Genomic DNA, 21,852 nt, shown 5'->3' with positions numbered 1-21,852 from the left:
CTGACCATGATACCAAGCAAAACTAATCTCATGCCCCTGCACATGATTCAATAGACAATAGACAATAGGTGCAGGAGGAGACCACCGTTCAATGTGATCATGGCTGATCCTCCACAATCAGTACCCCATTCCTGCCTTCTCCCCATATCCCCTGACTCCGTCATCCTTAAGAGCCCTATCTAGCTCTCTCTAGAAAATATCCAGAGAACCGGCCTCCACAGGCAGAGAATTCCACAGACTCACAACTCTCTGTGAGAAAAAGTGTTTCCTCATCTCCGTTCTAAATGCCTTAACACTTATTCTTAAACTGTGGCCCCTGGTTCTGGACTCCCCCAACATCGGGAACATGTTTCCTGCCTCTAGCGTGTCCAAACGCTTAATAATCTTACATAATATTCATATGTCTTCATCCCCTGCATATCCACATGCCTATCTAAATGCCTCTTATTGCTGACATCCAGATAGAATATATATATTTGTATACATTGGGTATGCAAGCAAAGAATTTCACTGTGCCTTGTCACATGTGACAATATTGTATCAAGTATTCCATTCCATATTTGCAACACATATCTTATTTAGCGGGACACATATTCAGGATTTTTGGAAACATGGTTAGATGTTGCAAAATGTGCTGCTTTAATGTAAATGACAGCATTCACAACATCAACCTTTCACAATTACACATGTGTAGTTTGACTCTAAATAAGGGTTTACCGTCGTTTTTATAAATGTGAAGGGGTAAGGATGTCTTGCTTGGCACAGGGAAGGCAAGGATTTATGTGTGAACTTCCTTCCTCGAGCATCGCGATCGATAGTTTACTATTTACAAGGACAAGTTGTAGCCCAGCCAAACTCATGGGAGCAGGCAAGCATATAAATACATTTTTTTTATTTGTGAGATGAAACAGCTATAAAGAACACAAACCTGGATCAAGTGCTCTGGGCTCCTGGTCACCTTTATTGCCATAGTAACACATCATATCTGCCTTGGTGTTGCTGCCAAAAAAAAACAAAATACAATTTGCTTTGCTTTGCACAGAATTTATGATCACAATAAAAGTGGTGTTTTCAAATACAATGCATCTTCCCTTGGATTGTTTTGGATGGAACTGTGATCATTAGGATGTCAGGGAACATTACTGGTTCACATTGATGTTGATCATACAACTCAGTACAGTCATTTAGTCAAACTGCATATACGGAATCATACAGCACGGAAACAGGCCCTTCGGTCCAACTTGCCCATGCTGACCAAGATGCTCCATTTACTCCATTTGCCCATGTTTGGCTCATATTCCTCCAAAACGTTCCCATCCACGCACCTGTCCAAATGCCTTTTAAATGTTGTTATGGTTTCATCCCTGGCAGCCTGAACTACCTCCTCTGGCAGCTCGTTCCATATACCCACCACCCTTCAATGAACCTGGGTACATGTGACAATAAAGTACCACTGAAGCTATTTGAGTCAAACAGAAGTACAAAAATAGCAAAGAATAATAACATTATTGTGAGTAACTCAGCGGGACATCTCTGGATCGAAGGAATGGGTGACGTTTCCAATCGAGACCCTTCTTCAGACCGAGTCTGGGGAGGGGGAGAGGGAGAAGCAGAGATAAGGATGATAATGCCCCTGTCCCACTTAGGAAACCTGAATGGAAACCTCTGGAGACTTTGCGCCCACCCAAGGTTTCTGTGCGGTTCCCGGAGGTTGCAGGTGGTTGCCGGAGGTTGCAGGTAGTGGAAGCATGTAGGGAGACTGACAAAAACCTCCGGGAACCGCACGGAAACCTTGGGTGGGGCGCAAAGTCTCCAGAGGTTTCCGTTCAGGTTTCTTAATTGGGACAGGGGCTTTAAGGAACTTCACGCTGAGTTACTCCAGCATTTTGTGTCTACGGTTTAAATCAGCATCTGCAGTTTCTTCATGCACATTATTGTGAGTGGGCGATAAACCTCTAAACACTCCAAGGGATGTAGGAGAACAAATTTCTTCTGAGAACAAAAGCCCTGGACAGCAATAGTTGGAGATTTCAATGACCTGAATACCCACTTGGATAAAGTCAGTGTAAAAACTCCAAATGGCACCAAATTCCTAAACTGCATTGAAGAGAATCACATGCAGACAGAAGAGATTAGCTTAATTTGCCAGCATGTTCAGCACAGACATTGTGGGCCGAAGGGCCTGTTCCCGTGCTGTCTGTTCTATGTTTTAATGTATGGCACCAAAGCTACGTTACATTAATCCTTAACACAATAGATGCCTATAAAAGTTTAGAAAGCATCTAAAATGTAGAAGGCAAAGACAAGGCACGAAAGATTGTTGGCAAACAATTTCTTGATGAGTAAAGGGCCTGTCCCACGAGCATGCGACCTGCATGCGGCAAGCGCGACCAAACCGGAAGCGGGGGCCGCGCGGAGGTAGAGTGGTCCGCGTACAGGGCTGGTCCCACCAGCATGCGCCTGCATGCGGCGAGCGCGACCAAACCGGAAGCGGGTGCTGCGCGGATGTCGAGTGAGTGACGTGAAGTTCGAGCGAAGTCCGCGGGAAGTTCGCGCGTGACGTAAGGCGTCGAGACGCTGCGCACGCCCTTCGAGGCGGCTGCGTGCTGGCAGGCCGTTGCCAAGTGGAATTTTTGAACACGGTCAGTTTTTCGGAGCCCCGCGCGATCTGGGGACCAGCTCCGCACAACTCCATACGGCTCAGGCGATCGAAGTAGGACCGGCCCCGCGAGGCCGTACGGCTCAAGCGACCACGTTAGGTCGCGCTTGTCGCATGGAGTCGCATGCTCGTGGGACAGGCCCTTTAGGGTGTCTGGGGTTATGGGGAGAAGGCAGGAGAATGGGGTTGAGAGGGAAAGATCAATCAGCCATGATTGAGTGGCGGAGTAGACTCGATAGGCCGAATGGCCTAATTCTGCTCCTATCACATATTGAACGTGAAAACAGATGCAATAATTTGCTTGAGCAGTTACATCAGAAGGAACCTCATGGGAGAAAGATTCTAATTTTCCATCCTCTCTGTGTCCCTCATAATTTCACAAACTCCTATCAGGCCTAGATAATGGAGACTTGTTTTGTAAGTAGTGTTCATGCTGATGTGTGGAATGAATCACCAGCATTGCTGGCCTGTTTATGTGATTCACAACGATCTGTGGCTGATGTCATAGGTTAGATGTGCAGTGAAGCAGATCGGAACAGCATGGGAAGCCACATCAATCTGGAATGGTGCGTACATTCCAATTCAGAATGAACATCTATTGAACCAATGTCACTGTACTAACAAGGGATTACTGAGTTGGGAGTTTTTAATTAGACCCTTTGTGCAGTTAGGCATGAAGGCGTACTCGGCTATCAGCAGCCTTTCCTTAAAGGAAAAAGTTAAATAATTCCCCCAAAATCTTTCCCCAAATGTGTAGGAAGGAACGGCAGATGCTGGTTTAAACCGAAGATAGACGCAAAATGCTGGAGTAACTCAGCGGGACAGGCAGCATCTCTGGAGAGAAGGAATGGGTGACTTTTCGGGTCTGAAGAAGGGTCTCGACCTGAAACGTCATCCATTCCTTCTCTCCAGAGATGCTGCCTGTCCCGCTGAGTTACTCCAGCTTTTTGTGTCTATCTTTCCCCAAATGTTACGTGATAGAAATGCTTCGTGTTACACGGTCTATGCTTGGGTATTTCACTTATTATTTCAGTCCGTTTAGGATTGTAACATTTCATGCTTGACGGGGCAAAAGAATTGAAACATCTTCATAATGTGGGGAAGTATTTTCTTGCTTGGTGTTTATGACCTTCAATGTTCTTCTGGAAAGGGTCAGGGAAATGAAGTCGGTTGTAATTTTCAGACAAGTTGAAAAGGGACCAGCTGGAGTATGGGATGAACGAACAAGCACTGTCTTTATGTACTGAAAAGTTAAGAGTAGAGAAAGTAACATTCAATGAAAATACATTAAAAATGTTTTAGAGTCATAAGATCATAAGTGATCGGAGAAGAACTAGGCCACTCGGCCCATCTAGTCTACTCCACCATTCAATCATGCTGATCTATCTCTCCCTCGTAACCCCATTCCCCTGCTTTCTCCACATAACCTCTGACACCCGTACTAATCAAGAATCTGTCTATCTCTGCCTTAAAATGTATCCACTGCCTTTGCCTCCACAGCCTTCTGTGGCAAAGAATTCCACAGATTCACCACCCTCTAAATAAAGACATTCTATCAGACTGATGTCAGGGGAGCATTTGTCCCGCCCCTTCCCCTGACATCGGTCTGAAGAAGGGTCTCGACCCGAAACATCGGCAATTCCTTCTCTCCATAGATGCTGCCTCACCCGCTGAGTTACTCCAGCATTTTGTGTCCACCTGCACCTTCCTCAGTTCTGCAATCTCCTCTCCAACCCTCTCTCTTCCTGCAAGACATTTTTTAAAACCTACCTCATCATTTCTAGGAGGGTCGGTGTCAACTCTTATTTGGAAATGCTCCTGTGTTGTCCTTGTCTAAGGTTCTGTACACATACATTATTAGCATGTCTAATGTTCCATACACATACATATTACCCTGTGGCATAGACAGGGTAGACAGTCAAAACCTTTTTCCCCCTCAGGTGGAAATGTCAAAGACTGGAGGAAATAGCTTCAAGGTGAAAAGGCGAAGTTTAAAGGAGATGAGCGGGGTAAGATTTTCTTTACACATAGGGTGATGGTAGTCTGGAACGCACTGCCAGGGATGGTGGTGGAGGCAGATACGATAGTTGCCGTTAAGATGGTTTTAGATAGGTACATGGATATGTGGGACATGGAGGGATATGAATCACATGCAATTTAACTCTACATCATGTTCAGCACAGACAACGTGGCCTGAAGGGCCTGTTCCTCTGCGGTACTTTTCTACAGTTTAGATACAACTAAACAATAGGGGCGGCACAGTCGTGCAACGGTAGATTTGCTGCCTTACAGCGCCAGAGACCCGGGTTCGATCCTGACCACGGATGCTGTCTATACGGAGTTTGCATATTCTCCCTGTGATCGCATGGATATTCTCCGGGTGCTCCGGTTTCCAACACACTCTAAAGACAAGACAGGTTTGTAGGTTAATTGGCGTTTGTAAATTGTAAATTGTCCCTGGTGTGTAGAATAGTGCTAGTGTACAGGGTGGGGATCGGTTGGCCAAAGGACCTGTTTCAGGTAAAGTCTCAATACAGCCCTGGGCACCAACAACGTGTACACATCTTTATTGAGGCTTGAAGAGAGAGCAGGGGGAAACATTATTTATGCTCCTTCTGTCGAAAGCGGTATTTGGCTACCCGTATGGAGTGAAAGGCAGCACTGTAAAGGTCAGCCTTGACTGAAAAGAATCCAAGAGGCCCAGATCCAAAACTGTGAATCATCAACTTCTCTGTTCCCTGAACTTCACGATAAAATCTCAACCTGAACAGCTCGCTGTCAGTACCAGCAGCGCACGCTCTAAAGTTAGTTCACATGCTCGGATACAACCTGTTAAGTGGAAGCTATTCGTTGGACAAAATCCAGTGGAGGCCTCGAGTGAATGAGATCTTTGTTTGTGCAGGCACCTCTCTCCACGACCAAGTTTGTTACCTTTCTTTGCACTGAATGTCTTTCTTGACAAATCACAGAGGGGGAGTTCAAAGCCGATCAAGGAGGAAAAAATCCGACTCAAAGTCACAGCAAGGTCTGCAGCAGGCATTTAGGAGTTTCAAACAAACAACCGCTGTGCAAAGAAAAAAGCTGAATCTAAGTGCAGGAAATCCTAAGGATAGTTTCAAATATAAATTGGCTGCTTCCACAGTGTCGCAATTTTCTCCCCCTTTAAAAAAAAGAGAAGATTTTGACATGTATCTTTCGGCATGCTTACCATTATTTGTGTATAAATGTGAGGGAGAGGGAAAGGAAATGCATTGAGGGGAAGGGGGGGGGGGGAAGTGAAAGGAGGTGGGGTGCGGGAGAGCAATGTCTGGAGGGAGAGGAGGGGAGGAGAGTGTTGGAAACGGGAGGGGAGTGTCCGGACTGGGAGGGGGAGTTGGGATGGAGAGAAGGAGTGTCTGGAGAGAGGCAGGGGGGAGGAAAGCGCATGAAGGGATGGGGGGGGGGGGGGGAGCAGTGAAGGAAGAGCTGCAAAAGAGGGCCTAAGGGAGTGTAGGAGGTGATGGTTTAATTCATTCTCAGCTTGTCTATCTAAAATTGGATTGGAGATTGTGATCATTGGGAGGCAGGGTGGCGCAGCGATAGAGTTGCTGCCCTACAGCGCTAGGGAGCCGGGTTCAATCCCAACTATGAGTCCTGTCTGTACGGAGTTTGTACGTTCTCCACCTTGAGCTTTCTCAGAGATCTTCAGTTTCCTCCCCGACACCAAAGACGTACAGGTATGTCGGTTAATTGGCTTATATATAAATGTAAATTTGTCCCCAGTGTGGATAGGATAGTGCGATGTGCGGGGATCGGCGCGGACTCAGTGGGCCGAAGGGCCTGTTTCTGCGTGGTATCTCTAAAACTAAAAAATGAAGAGCAGAGAATCTAAGTATGTCGACTGATGAAGTAATGCTTTGTTCATTATTATGGCCAACAAATCAGCAATGAATGGGGAAATGGGGGTTGAGCACAGCAGAAATCAGTCACATCTGGGGATGGTGTACATTAAGTCCAGCATTCCTTCTCTCTATAGATGCTGCCTCACCCGCTGAGTTACTCCGGCATTTTGTGTTAGCCTCGATCCAATGCTGTTTGCTTACCATCGCAACAGGTCCACAGCATATGTCATCTAACTCAGCTCTGGAACAGCTGGACAACCAGGACTCCTCCGTTAGACCCCTATGTACCGACGACATCTCTGCCTTCAACACCATAGTCCCATCCACACTCATCCCCAAACTCTGGGTCCTAGGAATCTGCTTGCCCCTCTACCACTGAATCCCTGATTTCCTGATCCTCAGACCTCGATCAGTGAGGATGGGGGACTGATTGTATCAATGTATGGTATATCTGTCTGTTTAAGGGCCTGTCCCACTTAAGCTATTTTTAGGCGACTGTCATAGTCGTGGCAGGTCGCCGAAAAACCGGCGACTGGACCCCCCCCCTTCGACATAAAATTTGAAATAGAATCATTACTTTAACAACAGAAAACTGAAGTCTGCACCAGCGACAACCTACGTTCACCTGGCGACAACTACACCAGCACCTACGCCAGGAGAGGTCAAGCTACGCCCATTGGCGCCAAACCCACTGTCGCCGACTGTCTCCGAAAATGTTTCAACATGTTGAAAATCCAGCGGCGACCAGAAAGATGCTACGACTCTTTGCGGGACTGAGGAGACGACGCACGGCCATACAGGCGACACCCCGGTGACCATGTGGCGACAGCCTAGTCGCCTAAAACATAGTCTAAGTGGCACAGGCCCTTAAGAAAGCATGCAACACAAAGCACACACGACAATAATAAGCCTAAACCTGAATCATCTGTGCATAAAGGGTAGATGTGGTAGATGGAGTTCCTATTGGTTCAGCACACATTTATTCACATTCTTCCACAATTATAACCTGACATCATGCAGACTTGGGGGACCAGTGGACCCCACCCCTTGTCCACAGCTTTAACATTCAGGAGATGCTTTGTGTCACCACAGACATTCTGCTGGGAGACGGGAGGATCAGCAGCATTCATTTGGCCAAGGTCCAGGTTGGATCACACTCTAGGCTGGGAAAATCTGTACCAGGCACCCCATGATTGATGGCACCAGAGCAGTCTCAGAAAGAAAGAGAGAGAGAGATGCACACAATGTGGCTGTCTCCGTGGTAGCAGCAAAAATAAAATACTTTAATGAAAACTGTCAAAGAAACACCGTTAGGATTTATTTTCTGTTGGAAATGGAAAGTACTTTTAATAAAAATCACTGTGAAAATTCTCACCCTGAAATAAAACTAAGCTTTAAAACACATTGTATTTTGCCCCCATAGCTTGCCCGCCTGATCTTGTCTGATTCGGTGTCTGGCAGAATTAAATTTATGTATTCAGGGAGATTTAAGAGTGCTTATTCTTAATTACCATCATTTTCACAAGAGGGAACAAAATAGTACTCTCTTTGTATTCTTGAGAGAAAAAAAAAAGATAGTCACAGAAATTCAATCAAACTTTGACATGCAGCTTTTACTGTTTTCGACTGGATTAAAGTTACCTCAGAGCAAATTCCAACAGCCCCTTTGTTTTGTCAGCTGGCACTTGAACATCCCTTGGGGTGGGGCACGTTGACTCGAGCAGCAAACCCATTTATTTCAAGTGCAACTTAAACTACGGGGTTCTTTGCTTTAATAATATACAAGTCTGGAAATGAATGTGTACTAAATATAAAGTAGCTGCTGCTTTGAAACTCCAGCATGTTTCAGATACCAAAGGAAGCTCACTGAAGCTAGTTCCCCAAGGCTCCGGCATGCAGAAAATATCTTATTAAGCATTCAGAGACGTACTTAAAAATTCAGTACATTTGCATCATCTTCCACCACATTGAGGACTTACCATTGTATTCAAATTCATTATTCTTTTCATAAAATGCAGCCCTTTGTTAATTATAAGACCTGAACATGCATTTTTAAAATTGCTAACATCTGGTCTTTCCATCCAAATTTCTCACCAGGTAAAATCACTCAGAATAAGTTCAATGATTGACATGACTCAGAGCAGGAGAATATTTACTGGGATGTGGGTTTCTGGCAGACTTTTCCATACATGCTTTCAACAGCTCACCATGTAATTATAGGAAAACCAAGCAGCCACTCAGACAAGCAGCAAAACTTGCATTTATAAAAGTACTACTTCCTCGGGAGACCAAGGACGTTCGGCATGTAGATACAAGGAATTGCAGATGCTGGTTGACCAAAAAAAGACACAAAGTGCTGACTTCGGAGGGTCAGGCAGCATCTTTGGAGGACATGGATAGGCGATGATTCGGGTCGAGACCCTTCTTCAGACGATGCAGAATTTCTCTTACTAACCTACAGATGCCCCTTAATAAGTATCTTGTCGGGTTGCATCAAGGCTTGGTTTGGGGATAGCTCTGTCCAACGCTGCAAGAAATTGCCGATTGTTGTGGATGTTGCCCAGTCCATCACACAGACCAGAGTTCCCACCATCGACTACATCTACACCACGCTGCCGTCTATATATTGCCTATATTCCCTCTAGCCATTCCCTCAGGGACAGTTCCTTCCCAACTGTAATCAGACAATTGAATGGTCCTCTCATCTGCCAGAGTGTGGTCTTGACCTCCCATCTACTTCATAGGAGACCTTTGAACTTTCTTTATCAGACTTTATTGGGCTTTATGTTAGACAAAATGTTGTACCCTTTTGTCCTTTATCTGTACACAGTGGACAACTTGATTGTAATCATGTATCGTCTTTTCTTTGACTGGATCGCACGTAAACAAAAGCTCTTCATGGTACCTCAGCACACAATAGACAATAGGTGCAGTAGTAGGCCATTCGGCCCTTCGAGCCAGCACCGCCATTCAATGTGATCCTGGCTGATCATTCCCAATCAGTACCCCGTTCCTGCCTTTTCCCCATATCCCCTGACTCCACTATCTTTAAGAGCACTAACCAGCTCTTTCTTGAAAGCATCCAGAGAACCTGCCTCCACCGCCCTCTGAGGCAGAGAATTCCACACACTCACAACTCTCTGTGAGAAAAAGGGTTTCCTCGTCTCCGTTCTAAATGGAAAGAAGCTGTTCCTGAGAAATGTGCAATAAAGTGAGGAAATATGAAGACAACCACATTTTGTGTAAAGCATTTTGTTAATGGCAGAATAGTTGAAACAATAATTAAAGGCAGACGATGTTTGCTGCCACACAATCACGACACCATTCCACATGCACGGAGACCAAACTAGTTGTTACTGAAGTCCGACCAAGGTCAGGTTGTGCTAATGGATGGAGAGAGAAAAACGGAGCCAATATCACAGATGGATGACTTACATCAGAAATTGCCGGGCCTGATACAGACTGAGAAAGCAAATGACCCAAAGTTGTAGAAATCAGTATTGAGTTTGAAAGGCTGCAATGTGCTCAGACAGAAGATGAGGTGCTGGTCCTCACACTTGCGATGGGCCTCATTGTTACAGTGCCGAAGACCACAGACTGCAAAGTCAGAATGGGAAAAGACGGACAATAAGCTGCAGGTAGCAGGCAGGATGCTCAGGAATTAACATAGATACCCTGCAAAATGATCGCCAATCTGGCTCTGTCTTCTACAATGTAGAGCAGAGACCAGAGTTTGATCCTGACTACGGGTGCTGTCTGTATGTGCTCCCTGTGACCGCGTAGGTTTTGTCCGGGTGCACCGGTTTCCTCCCACACTCCAAAGATGTACAGTGTTTAAGAAGGAACTGCAGATGCTGGAAAATCGAAGGTACACAAAAATGCTGGAGAAACTCAGCGGGTGCAGCAGCATCTATGGAGCGAAGGAAATAGGTAACGTTTCGGGACGAAACCCTTCTTCAGACTGGTGGCGGGCCGCCACCCCCCATCAGTCTGAAGAAGGGTTTCGGCCCGAAACGTTGCCTATTTCCTTCGCGCCATAGATGCTGCTGCACCCGCTGAGTTTCTCCAGCATTTTTGTGTACCTCCAAAGATGTACAGGCTTGGAGGTTAATTGACTTCCGTAAATTGTCTCTCGTGTGCAGGATAGTGCTAATGTATGGGGTGCTTGTTGGTCGGTACGGACTCCGTGGGCAGAAGGGCCTGTTTCCATACTGTTTCTCTAAAGTCCAACGTCTATGAAGCTCATAGAATTAAAGGAGGGGTGAAGGTCAAGGAGGACCTAGCATCAACAGGAATAATATTGCTAATACTGTACCTTTTTCACACAGGTGGTTGGTATATGGAATGAGCTGCCACATGAAGTAGTTGAGGTAGGTATCATAGAATAACATTTAAAAGGCATCTGGAAAGGGAAGGATAGGATAGGAAAGGTATGGAGGGATATGGGCCTAATGGGGCAGGTGGGACTAGCATAGATGGTATCTTGGTTGGCATGGGCAAATTGGGCCGATGGGCTTGTTTCCATTTTGTATGACTCAACGTCTCAAAAGACGCAGTAGTTATCCACTTTCATTTAATTAATGCCAACATCACTCAACGTAAGTTATTGGAGTCAACTTACCTGAAGTCTACAGTTAACAAGTTAAAACCATTATAGGCATTTCCTTCCAATGAAATCTTCTTCAAATAAGTCAATCCATCCAGATCTTCAGTCAGAAAATCTGACACGAGATGACCTTAATCAACAATTAAAATAAATAAAGTTAAGTAAACTATTACAGTGTCAGACACGGTTTGCAGAATGTGAAATGAAATAAGCAAACAGTGTTCAAGTTTACAGAGGCATTCTGTCATAATAGGTGAAAATTGCAAGACTGAAATGAAATCATTTTGGAAAATGATAAAATAATGATTGAATTCAGTACATATTACACTTGGTCTACTGCACAAGGTTAAAAATGAAAAGAGAACACAGTTCTCGCTTATTAACTGTCTCTTTCCACTTTTCTCCAGAGATGTCCCATGCTTGGCATTGTCTTCGCATGCAAACACAGGGAGAGGTAGGATTAAACTTTGTTCTGATATTTCCCCCACAGTGGCACAGATGCTTGAGCTGCAGCCTCACAGTGCAAGAGACTTGTGTTCAATCCTGACCCCAGGTGCTCTCTCTCTCTGGAGTTTGCACGTGCTTGCATTGTGACCGTATGGGTTTCCTCAGGTTTCCTCCAACATCCCAAAGACGTGTGGGTTTAAAAGTTAATTGGTCTCTGTAAATTTCCCCCTAGTGTGTAGGGAGTGGATGAGAAAGTGGGATAGCATAGAACCAGTGTGAACGGGTGATCGATGGTCGGCGTGGACCTGACGGGCCTGTTTCCATGCTGTATCAACCATACTAAAATTGAACTACTTGATAAGTCGCATGGCAACAAACGTATGGAAGCTAAGATGATAAATACATCATCCCAAATACTGGGCAACACATCAAACATCACACTGGTTATCAAATATGATCAATAATCAACTTCACACCAAATATCTGTTCATGAGATCATCGGTAAAATGCACGAAACTGGAGTAAAACACATTTAAAACAGTACAAGAGAGGTCGACACACATGGTATGCAAAAAGTGGCACTGTGTGCTTTCTGTGGGAAAGGCTTGTGGCAGTTGTGTCTTTGCCTCGACGAATAAAGGAAAAGATGCTAAATCCGAGACCTCTCGTCAGTCGCGGCCACAGAACAGATACAGACAACGTGCTGAAGAAACTCAGCGGCTCAGGCAGCATCACAGAGAACAGTGTTTTGGATTGGGATTACTCTTCAGACTGATTGGCCTCCTCCAATGCCAGAGGGAAGCCAGGTGCAAACTGGAGGAACAAGACCTCATATTCCGTTTGGGGAGTTGACAACCCATTGGTGTGAACATTTAATCCTCCAATTTGAGGAGGAAAAAAAAAAACACTGCTCCCTTCTTTCCAGGAGTAATTTCTCAGCCCCTCAAGCTTGCCCCATTGTTTAGTTGGGGGCTATGGGTGAGTGGTGGAATATTGCGTTGGGGGAACAGGTTGCGTTGGGGGAAGGAGTGAGTGGTGGAATATTGCGTTGGGGAACGGGTTGCGTTGGGGGATCGGGTGAGTGGTGGAATATTGCGTTGGGGAACGGGTTGCATTGGGGGATCGGGTGAGTGGTGGAATATTGGGTTGGGGGAAACGGGTTGCGTTAGGAGACCAGGCCTCCCGTGTGACAGGGACCCAACAGGTCCCACGGTCTAGTGTTTAATAAAAGCATGGCTGATTTGATTGTTTAAGAAGGAACTGCAGATGCTGGAAAATCGCAGGTAGACAAAAGTGCTGGAGAAACTCAGCGGGTGAGGCAGCATCTATGGAGCGAAGGAAATAGGCAACGTTTCGGGCCGAAACCCTTCTTCAGACCGATGATTTGATTGTAACCTGAACTCTCCTGTCTACCCATGGTGACATGTCACATTATTGCTGATTAACTATCTATTTTTGAAGGCACAACAGACTGCAGCTGCTGGAATCTTGAGCAAACCCAGTGTGCTGAAGGAATACAGCAGGTCTCAACCCAAACCGTCATCACTGCATTCCCTCCCCAGATGCTGCCTGACCCGTCGAGTCCCTCCAGTGTTTTAAAAAAAGAGGGAAAGAAATAGGTTGAAAAGGAGCAAGAAGGGAGGCAGGAGACCCAAGAGACTGCAGGTGCTGGAATCTGGAGGTGGTGGGTGAGGATGCAGCTGGGAAGGGTATAAAAATCACCACAGAGCAACAGAGATGAATGAGCTGTTTCTGTGTTGCCAGGGATGCGTGGCCCAAGATGGTCTGCTCCTGTGATAGACACAAAATGCTGGAGTGACTCAGTGGGTTATGCAGCATCTCCGGAGAATAAAAAAAATTGGTGAGGTTTCGAGTCGGAACCCTTCTTCAGACCCAACACGTCAATTATTCTTTCAGGTATAAACCAACATCTGCAGTTCCCTCCTGCACATTTGGCCTGCTCCTTTGTTCTGGGACTGTTGTCCATTTTTTAAACAACATTCCAGTGCTTAATCCTGTACAAGAAGCAGCTCAGAATTACAAAGGACCAAATACATCTTTAATTCATTGTGTTCAATTTAATGCAATCTTTTATTAGAACTTCTTGAAATGTAAATGTAATGCAACCTCCGGAAGGCGGATTTAAAAAATAATTTATTAGCAAAACAATTCCCCAACGCAGCTAAACCTGCCGCATCCCATTTTATCTTCAAGGCAACTGTAGTGACAAACAAGAGGACTGAACCATGGTTTATCTGTGATGCAAACACACTAAAGCAGGTCATTCTCCAGGTGGCATGAATACTAAAAATAGATTCATTGGCAGGGTAGCAGGTGTTGGTTTGGTTTGTAATCATAAAACAAAAAGCATAATCGCATTATTATTTTGCAAATTTCAGTTGGCAAAGATTGGCCTCAACGTGTCGGGAGATCAGTGAGGAGCAGCTTCAATTACAAGCCTTTATCAACTGATGGCGTCTTAACTAGGAAGTTACCAACGTGAACCTGGGTTTTAATAATGTTTTGGGCATGTGAAATTCTCCATTAGCAACTAATTAAAACAAAAATCTAACTGAGGTTTGAGAGCTGATTCTGTCCATGCATTTGTAATCGGAATTTCTTCAATGGCATTCAGAAGTATTTGGCGCGACTGCAGGAGATGAAGTCGGTTAGCAAATCTCACCACAATGAGGTCCAGACACCCCTCAACCATCCTTCAGTCTAGATCTAGATGTAGATGAAAAGCTCTACATAGAGCATCACTCAGCACTGGACAATTTTATACTGCCAATTTTTACAAGCCAATTAACCTACAAACCTGTGTTCAAAAAGGAACTGCAGATGCTGGAATATCGAAGGTACACAAAATTGCTGGGGAAACTCAGCGGGTGCAGCAGCATCTATGGAGCGAAGGAAATAGGCGACGTTTCGGGCCGAAACCCTTCTTCAGACTGATGTCTTTGGAGTGTGGGAGGAAACCGAAGATCTCGGAGAAAACCCACGCAGATCACGGGGAGAACGTACAAACTCCATACAGACAGCACCTGTAGTCGGGATCGAACCCGGGTCTCTGGCAGCAACTCTACCGCTGCGTCACCTGCGTCACCAGTGCAGTTAACGCAAGGGTCTTGCTGTCTCCTCCCATCCCTCAGCCCTCGGGCTCCACCTCCTCCTTTTTCCTTTCTACTCCCCGCCCCCCCCCCCCCCACCCCCCATCATTCTGAAGAAGGGTTTCGTCCCGAAACGTTGCCTATTTCCTTTGCTCCATAGATGCTGCTGCACCCGCTGGGTTTCTCCAGCATTTTTGTCTACCTTCGATTTTCCAGCATCTGCAGTTCCTTCTTAAACACATCACGTCTTTTGTTATCGTTTGGACTTGGCTGTTCCAACAAATGTGTATCCCAGCCAGCTACATTCCTCCCTCCATATACATGGCACTATCCACCACTTCCTGTCAGTTCTATTCCCCCATCACCACCACCTTCTCAAGGATAACTAAGGAAGGGTCGCACCAGTGACAATGAACCCAAACTATGAACCAAAACAAAAGTGATAGAGAGACACAAGGAACTGCAGATGCTGGAATCTTGCATAGAACACAAAGTGCTGGAGGAACCCAGCAGGTAAGGCAACAGAAAGATAATGTATGCCTCGTTACTAAAGTAGTCATATACTTCAAAAACATCAGGCATAGAGAACCAGGCAGAGGAATATAAATAATTCTTGCAGTTTCTTTCCCTCTCATCAGGCTTTTGAACTGCTTCCACAAGCGAGGGTACTGTCTGGTTCTCCTTCACCTCATTGCAGACATTGGACTCTGGAGCAGGTATGCAACAACCCAAGAATTATATTTTTCACTCGTCATTTTTCCCTTCAATCTACCTGTTGTAGTTGCGTTTGGCCTGATTGTATTGATGTATGATGTTATCTGATTGAGCAGCGAGCATGCAACACAAAGCTTTTCACGTGTACTGTACATGTGACAATAAGAAACTAAATCCAACGTTCATTCATTTGTTCCATTGTACCCGAACAAAATCTTTAACCATGTGATGCTAACGAGCGGCAATCAATAGACCCCTTGGTTATCAGCCTTACCTCTGCCAAGTGCATCAATGTTGGTATTGGGTTGAAGGTAATTGGTCAGTGCGGCACACTTGCCTTTCCTGCTTATACCCAACCATGTTCCTCCTTCTTTCCCTTTTTCCAGATCCAGTCCTGCAGGTGATTATTGAAACAGAAGCAAAACTGTTTAATGACATGCTACTGTACAATATAATCCATGTGAGTAAGTTGAGGACATAGGGTACTTATCCCACGTCAGGTAGTCACATGAAGATACAGTGTGGAGACAGGGCATCTGGCCCACCGAGTCCTCAGCAAACACCCGTTTGCACTAATCTAATCCAACTTCACTCTCTCCATATAGTCTCTCATCTCTTCCCCCCCTCCCTCCCTACCTACCCCCTCAACCCCTCCCCCCCATCCCTACCTACCCTTCCAACCCCCCTTCCCTACCTACTGCCCCAACCCCACCCTCCCTACTCCCCTCCCCCTACCCCCCCACCTTCCCTCCCCTACACCCATCTCCCTACTCCCTCTCCCTACACCCACCCCCCCCCTACCTCCCCCAAAAGATTCTACCACCCACCTACACGCAAGATGTAATTTACAGAAGCCAAATAACCTAACAAGGGTCATGAGAGTCATCTAGCACAGAAACAGGCCCTTTGACCCAACTTGTTCGTGCCGATCAAGATGCTCCACCCAAGCTCATTCCATCTGCATTCGTTTGGCCCATATCCGTCTCCTATCCATGTACCTCTGCAAGTGTCTTCAAAATGCTGTTTATAATACCTGCCTCAACTACCTCCTCCATATACCCACCCCCTCTGTATGGAAAACGTACCCTTTGGGTCCCTATTAAACTTTCCCCTCTCACCTTAAATCTAAGCCCTCTGGTTCTTGATTCCCCTGCAGAGTAAGAATGATGCATGGGCGATTTGGAATGTGTTATTTAGATGCAAGATCAGGAGGCTTTTTCTATTACACACACCAGGGGTAGTGGAACTTTGGAGCTCTGGAAGGTAGACACAAAATGCTGGAGTAACTCAGTGGGTGATACAGCATCTCTGGAGGGAAGGAATGGGCGACGTTTCGGGTCGAGAGTCTCTGGAGAAGTCGCCCATTCCTTCCCTTCAGAGATGCTGCCTCACCTGCTGAGTTATTCCAGCATTCTGTGTCTACCTTCGATTTAAACCAGCATCTGTAGTTCTTTCTTACACATTGGAGCTCTGGAGATGCTGGGCCAACTGAAATTATCGCTGAGTTGGGGAGATACTTGACAGACAGTGGTACACAAGGAGTAAAGGTGAACATGTGTGCATACCAATGAGAATTGGTTGAATTGAATTGACTCAAGGAGGCTGAATGGCCTAATTTTGTATCCATCTCAACAGTAGACCTGTGACTCTGGATACTCAGCTCTCAGTGAAGTTGGCAAGAGTGAACACTAAAATTCACACCAGTGCTAAATTAGAAAGATGCAAATCTTTGTGGGATCCCACTTACTGTATCCATGTAGGAAGGAGGCATGCATGGGATTGGGCTCAAATCTCCACGTTTGCCGTCAACAACACTGGCCCTTCAACTCTCGTAGTTCCTCCCTCACATCCCACCCTCTCTGGGAGATTGCAACCTTCACGTGGTCCGCCCTGTTTTGACTAATGCAATCAACCCGGCGTGCACAATCAAATAAGATCAAATAGAACAAGTTGTCCTACAACTTTAGGCTGTGCACGCCATACGCAAGAAGAAGAAGGTCCCACCCTCTCGACCACAGGAGGAGCTGCTGTAATACAGTCTGGAGTTGGCTCCATTCCCTCAGATCTTGCCTTGCTTTCTAAACACCCTTTGAGGTTTAAGAAGCTTGTGATGTTCTCCTTGGTCGCTATCCACCAGTGGAGTCAAGGAAGAGCCTCACGCTTCTTCAACCTGCATGGTCCCTCTTAAGTTCCTTGACATTCTCTGGGCTCAGCAGTTTGACATTTCAATTTCCACGTCACCCCTGTCTGCCCTCTGGTCCAACTGGAGGTGGCAGGAAGCCTGAAGCAGGCAGTGGTCATAGAAGAACAGGTGATGTGTCTGACAGTGACGGCCTTCGACGTGACGAGGAAGTCTATCCAGGGCTGGGCTAAGCCGCCCGGTCTCGACCAGGTGAATCGCGGCTGTGCCCCTCCTGCAAGGATGCTGAAGGCGTCACGCTGCTTTGCATCTTTGACCGTCTCCATCTGGAACCTGGGGCTGCTGTCCGCATCTGCACCTATGGATCATCCAGCCGCATCGATGATGCAGTTGAAGTCGCCGGCCAGAACGAGTGGCGTCACCAGCAGCGGTGGGAGCTGCTGGAGAACGGCCAGCCGCTCGCTCCGCATGGGCAAGGCGTACACATTGATCAGCCGGAGTGAAGAGTTTCGGTACATTACATCCACCAAGAGGAGACTTGATTTCATTGATGAGAGGTTGCCTCCCCGCTGCAGGATCCCCCTGGTCAGAAGCACGACAGTCATTGCCCCCCCCACCATACTTACAGCTAGTGAGGCCACCATCGCGACTGCCCCCCCCCCCCCGATAGCTGAGGAGTTGTGGCAGTCCACACTCTTGTATAAAAGTCACATCTACCTTGACCGTGGCAAGGTACTGCAAGGCAGTAACACTGTCGGAGCCATTTATGCGTAGTCAGTATATTATAGTCATGTCTAGATATTTCTAGTTCTTATCTGTATGTGTGCTGGCAGGTGGGATTTGATACGCAGAGGGGTGTGTCTACATCTGGAGAGGCTAGCGCAGACTCAGAGATTTAGAGTTTAAGAAGGAACTGCAGATGCTGGAAAATCGAAGGTAGACAAAAGTGCTGGAGAAACTCAGCGGGTGCAGCAGCATCTATGGAGCGAAGGAAATAGGCAACGTTTCGGGCCAAAACCCAAAGGGTTTCGTCCCGAAACGTTGCCTATTTCCTTCGCTCCATAGATGCTGCTGCACCCGCTGAGTTTCTCCAGCACTTTTGTCTACCTCAGAGATTCAGAGATTAGTTTGCCTCGAGGGATGGTGAGGACAACAGGTTTTACCACAATCACAACCACGACCACATTCACGAGACGTCGCACGGAAGAAACAGTTAGTAAGAACGAAAAGTTATGAATTATTTACTTGCTTTGTATTACTTCAATAAAAGTCCAATTAATCTAGAAACAACGACAGGAAGATTGGTTTTTGCTGGCTGTTCGTGCATAAACTATATCTCTCCCGCATCCCCGAGTAGTGACGGTAATTAAAAGTTGGACATTGAAGTTTAGAAATAGCCGTTACAAACACATCGTGAAGTGCTCTTTACACTGCACGTTTGGTGACGCCAGTTTCATCACTCCCATGACCAAGTCAAGTCAAGTTTATTCGTCACATACACATACGAGATGTGCAGTGAAATGAGAAGTGGCAATGCTCGCGGACTTTGTGCAAAAAGACAAACAAACAAACAACCAAACAAACTACAAACAGAATGTAACAGAATCACATATTCTTTTACATATTAAATATTGTGGGCGGAAGGAAAAATAGGAAAAAAAAACAGCAATTTTTTTTTTTTAAAGCAGTAGAGTGGTACTGTAAAGTTAGTTCTTGGTGAGATCGGAGTTTACAGTCCGAATGGCCTCTGGGAAGAAACTCCTTCTCAACCTCTCCGTTCTCACAGCATGGCAATGGAGGCGTTTGCCTGACCGTAGCAGCTGGAACAGTCCGTTGCAGGGGTGGAAGGGGTCTCCCATGATGACACTCAATGCGTCTATGACCAATCCCTCCCCAGATGCTGCCTGACCCTCTGAGTTCCTCCAGCACTTGGTGTTATGCTCAAGATTCCAGCATCTGCGGCTCCTGGAAACTCCATGTCTGACTGGCTGAACGGAGCTTCATGGTGGCACATTTGTCCCATCCAGTAAGAGACCACCTGTCTGCTTTTTCCCAGATCTAAATTTTGCAGAGACAAGCTTCCTGATGGAAAATTCAGGATTAGGTTTTGCTCTTTGCTGTTCAGCTCTCATCCACGCAAGGCCCTGACTAATTCTCTGGCAAACCACCAGGTGGAGAACTTCCTCAAAGAAAATCAGCAGGTGAGAGGAACGGCCCAGAAGTGACTCGGGCCAAAGGTTAAATTTCACTGTCGAGGACTTAGAACTAAGATGGTCACTTGCATGGTATGGTACTGTACACTTTAGTCAAGAGAAGAACGAAAGAACATCTTTGAAGATCGGCCCTGGAAGACATCTATAGCTCTTGTTGCCTGCAAAAGGCATCACGCTTCCGAAAGGACTCATCTCATCCCGCACATCACTTGTTTGCCCTTCTGCTCTCAGGAGAGCGTTACAGGTCCATCAAATCACACACAAGATTAACAAACAGTTTCTACCCCAAAGCCATCATCGCTCTGAACTGAATACACCCCCCTCCCTCCCCCCCCCCCCCATAGCCATCATTTTATACTGCTATAACACTATACTGTGAAATATTGCGCATTCTGACTTGACTTGACGATTTTCTTGCCGTTTTTATTGTCGTTATTTATTTATCTGATACGTTGTAGCTCCGCTCAGGCAGTGCGCCTGAAATTTAGTTGTATGTATTTACAATGACAATAAAGTGTATTATTATTATTATTATTATTATTATTAATAACTTCTCTTCCCATTCCCACAGCTGACCAGAGTGAGGCCACATACAAAATGGAGGAACCATACTTCATATTCCAATTGGGTAGCTTACAACCCAACACTACGTACATTTAATTCTCCAATTTAGGTAACTAGCCTACAAACAACCATCCCTTCTTCTCAAACCTGAAATTTGCATCCATTTCTCCCCTTCCATCTCTCTCTGGCCCCTTCCACTTCCATTCCTTCCCATGGTTTCACAATTTTCACTTCTTCCATCCTTACCTTCTTCTCTCACACTTTTTAATCTTTTCAGCTCTGGTCTTCGACCAACCATCTGCCAATCATAACCGTAATTAGTCTGAAGGGACCCAACCCAAAACGTCACCTATCCATGTTCTCCACAGATGCGCACTGACCCGCTGAGTTACTCCAGCACTCTGTGAAACGTCATCTATCCATGTTCTCCGGCGATGCTGCCTGACCCGCTGAGTTACTCCACCACTCTGTGAAACGTCACCCATCCATGTTCTCTAGAGATGCTGCCTGACCCGCTGAGTTACTCCACCACTCTGTGAAACGTCACCCATCCATGTTCTCTAGAGATGCTGCCTGACCCGCTGAGTTACTCCAGTGTCTTAGCCTGATATCAACACTGTACTTGAGTGGCCTTGGAATGGGACAGTACAGGAAATGGGTCAAATCCTCTGCATCGACTGAAAATATGTCCTTTGATATCCGATAAAAGACATTATCTTTTTTAGGGTCCTACCCTCTCAAAATATATATCCCATCGTGGCATTCTGAATTATGCGTAAAAGTGAAGTGGAAACTACAAATTGTTATTTAAAATGAGCAACGATCTACGAGTCAAAAGAATATTTGTCAGATTGAAAATGTCAGCATGATTTTATGCTTTTTACATTTATATAGAATATACCTACTGCACTCAATTTAAAAATAAAACTGCTGGAGGAACTCAGCAGGTCAGGCAGCATCTGTGGAGAGAATGACAATGTCCTTATATACCCCATTCTCTTGCCTTCTCCCCATAACCCGACACCCGTACTAATCAAACCCGTACCAACCTGCACTGGGTCGGTGCGGACTTGGTGGGCCGAAGGGCCTGTATCTCTAAAAATAAAAAAATAAAACTAAAAACGTAAGAATAAGGTGGACAGCTCATAAATTCTTGGAATTTAACTCCCAAACAATCTTTTAGTTTTCAATTAGAGCTGATAAATATTCAAATTTAATTCCAGTTTAACACAAAATAAGAGATAGACATCTCCAATTAAATATTGCAGGCAAAGCCTTAAACTTAGCTCTGGATCCAGATGTTTTGAGAGAGATAGCAGGTGTGTGGTATGGATCTTAAGTAAAATGGATTTTCCATTTTTTTGTTGTTGAATGAATCAGATTATTATCAGCTACGATATGGGCTTTGTTTTACCAGTTGACAAGAATATTCACTGGTGTTAGTAACTATCCACAGGAAAAATCCTCAAATCACGGAGATAAAATGGCTATAACATTAGAGCCAAGCTGTTGAAAGAT

The 21,852-nt window shown here is 45.6% G+C and overlaps 1 protein-coding gene across 2 annotated transcripts in view; it reads right to left on the bottom strand.

Moving 5' to 3' along the window:
• tango2 (transport and golgi organization 2 homolog) overlaps window positions 1-21,852 on the bottom strand; it is an 84,278-nt gene that overhangs the window by 9,789 nt on the left and 52,637 nt on the right. For both annotated transcript variants that reach the window (XM_033043854.1, XM_033043855.1), the window contains exons 4-6: window positions 15,692-15,811; window positions 11,162-11,276; window positions 929-999 (exon numbers count right to left, since the gene is read on the bottom strand). In XM_033043854.1, coding sequence (XP_032899745.1) covers window positions 929-999; window positions 11,162-11,276; window positions 15,692-15,811 — 306 coding nt within the window. The remainder of the gene's footprint in view (window positions 1-928; window positions 1,000-11,161; window positions 11,277-15,691; window positions 15,812-21,852) is intronic.

The sequence above is a fragment of the Amblyraja radiata genome, chromosome 25, assembly GCF_010909765.2.
Source record: "Amblyraja radiata isolate CabotCenter1 chromosome 25, sAmbRad1.1.pri, whole genome shotgun sequence".
Lineage (NCBI taxonomy): Eukaryota > Metazoa > Chordata > Chondrichthyes > Rajiformes > Rajidae > Amblyraja > Amblyraja radiata.
Note: the sequence above shows the minus strand (reverse complement) of the source record. Positions and strands in the feature narration are given on the sequence as shown.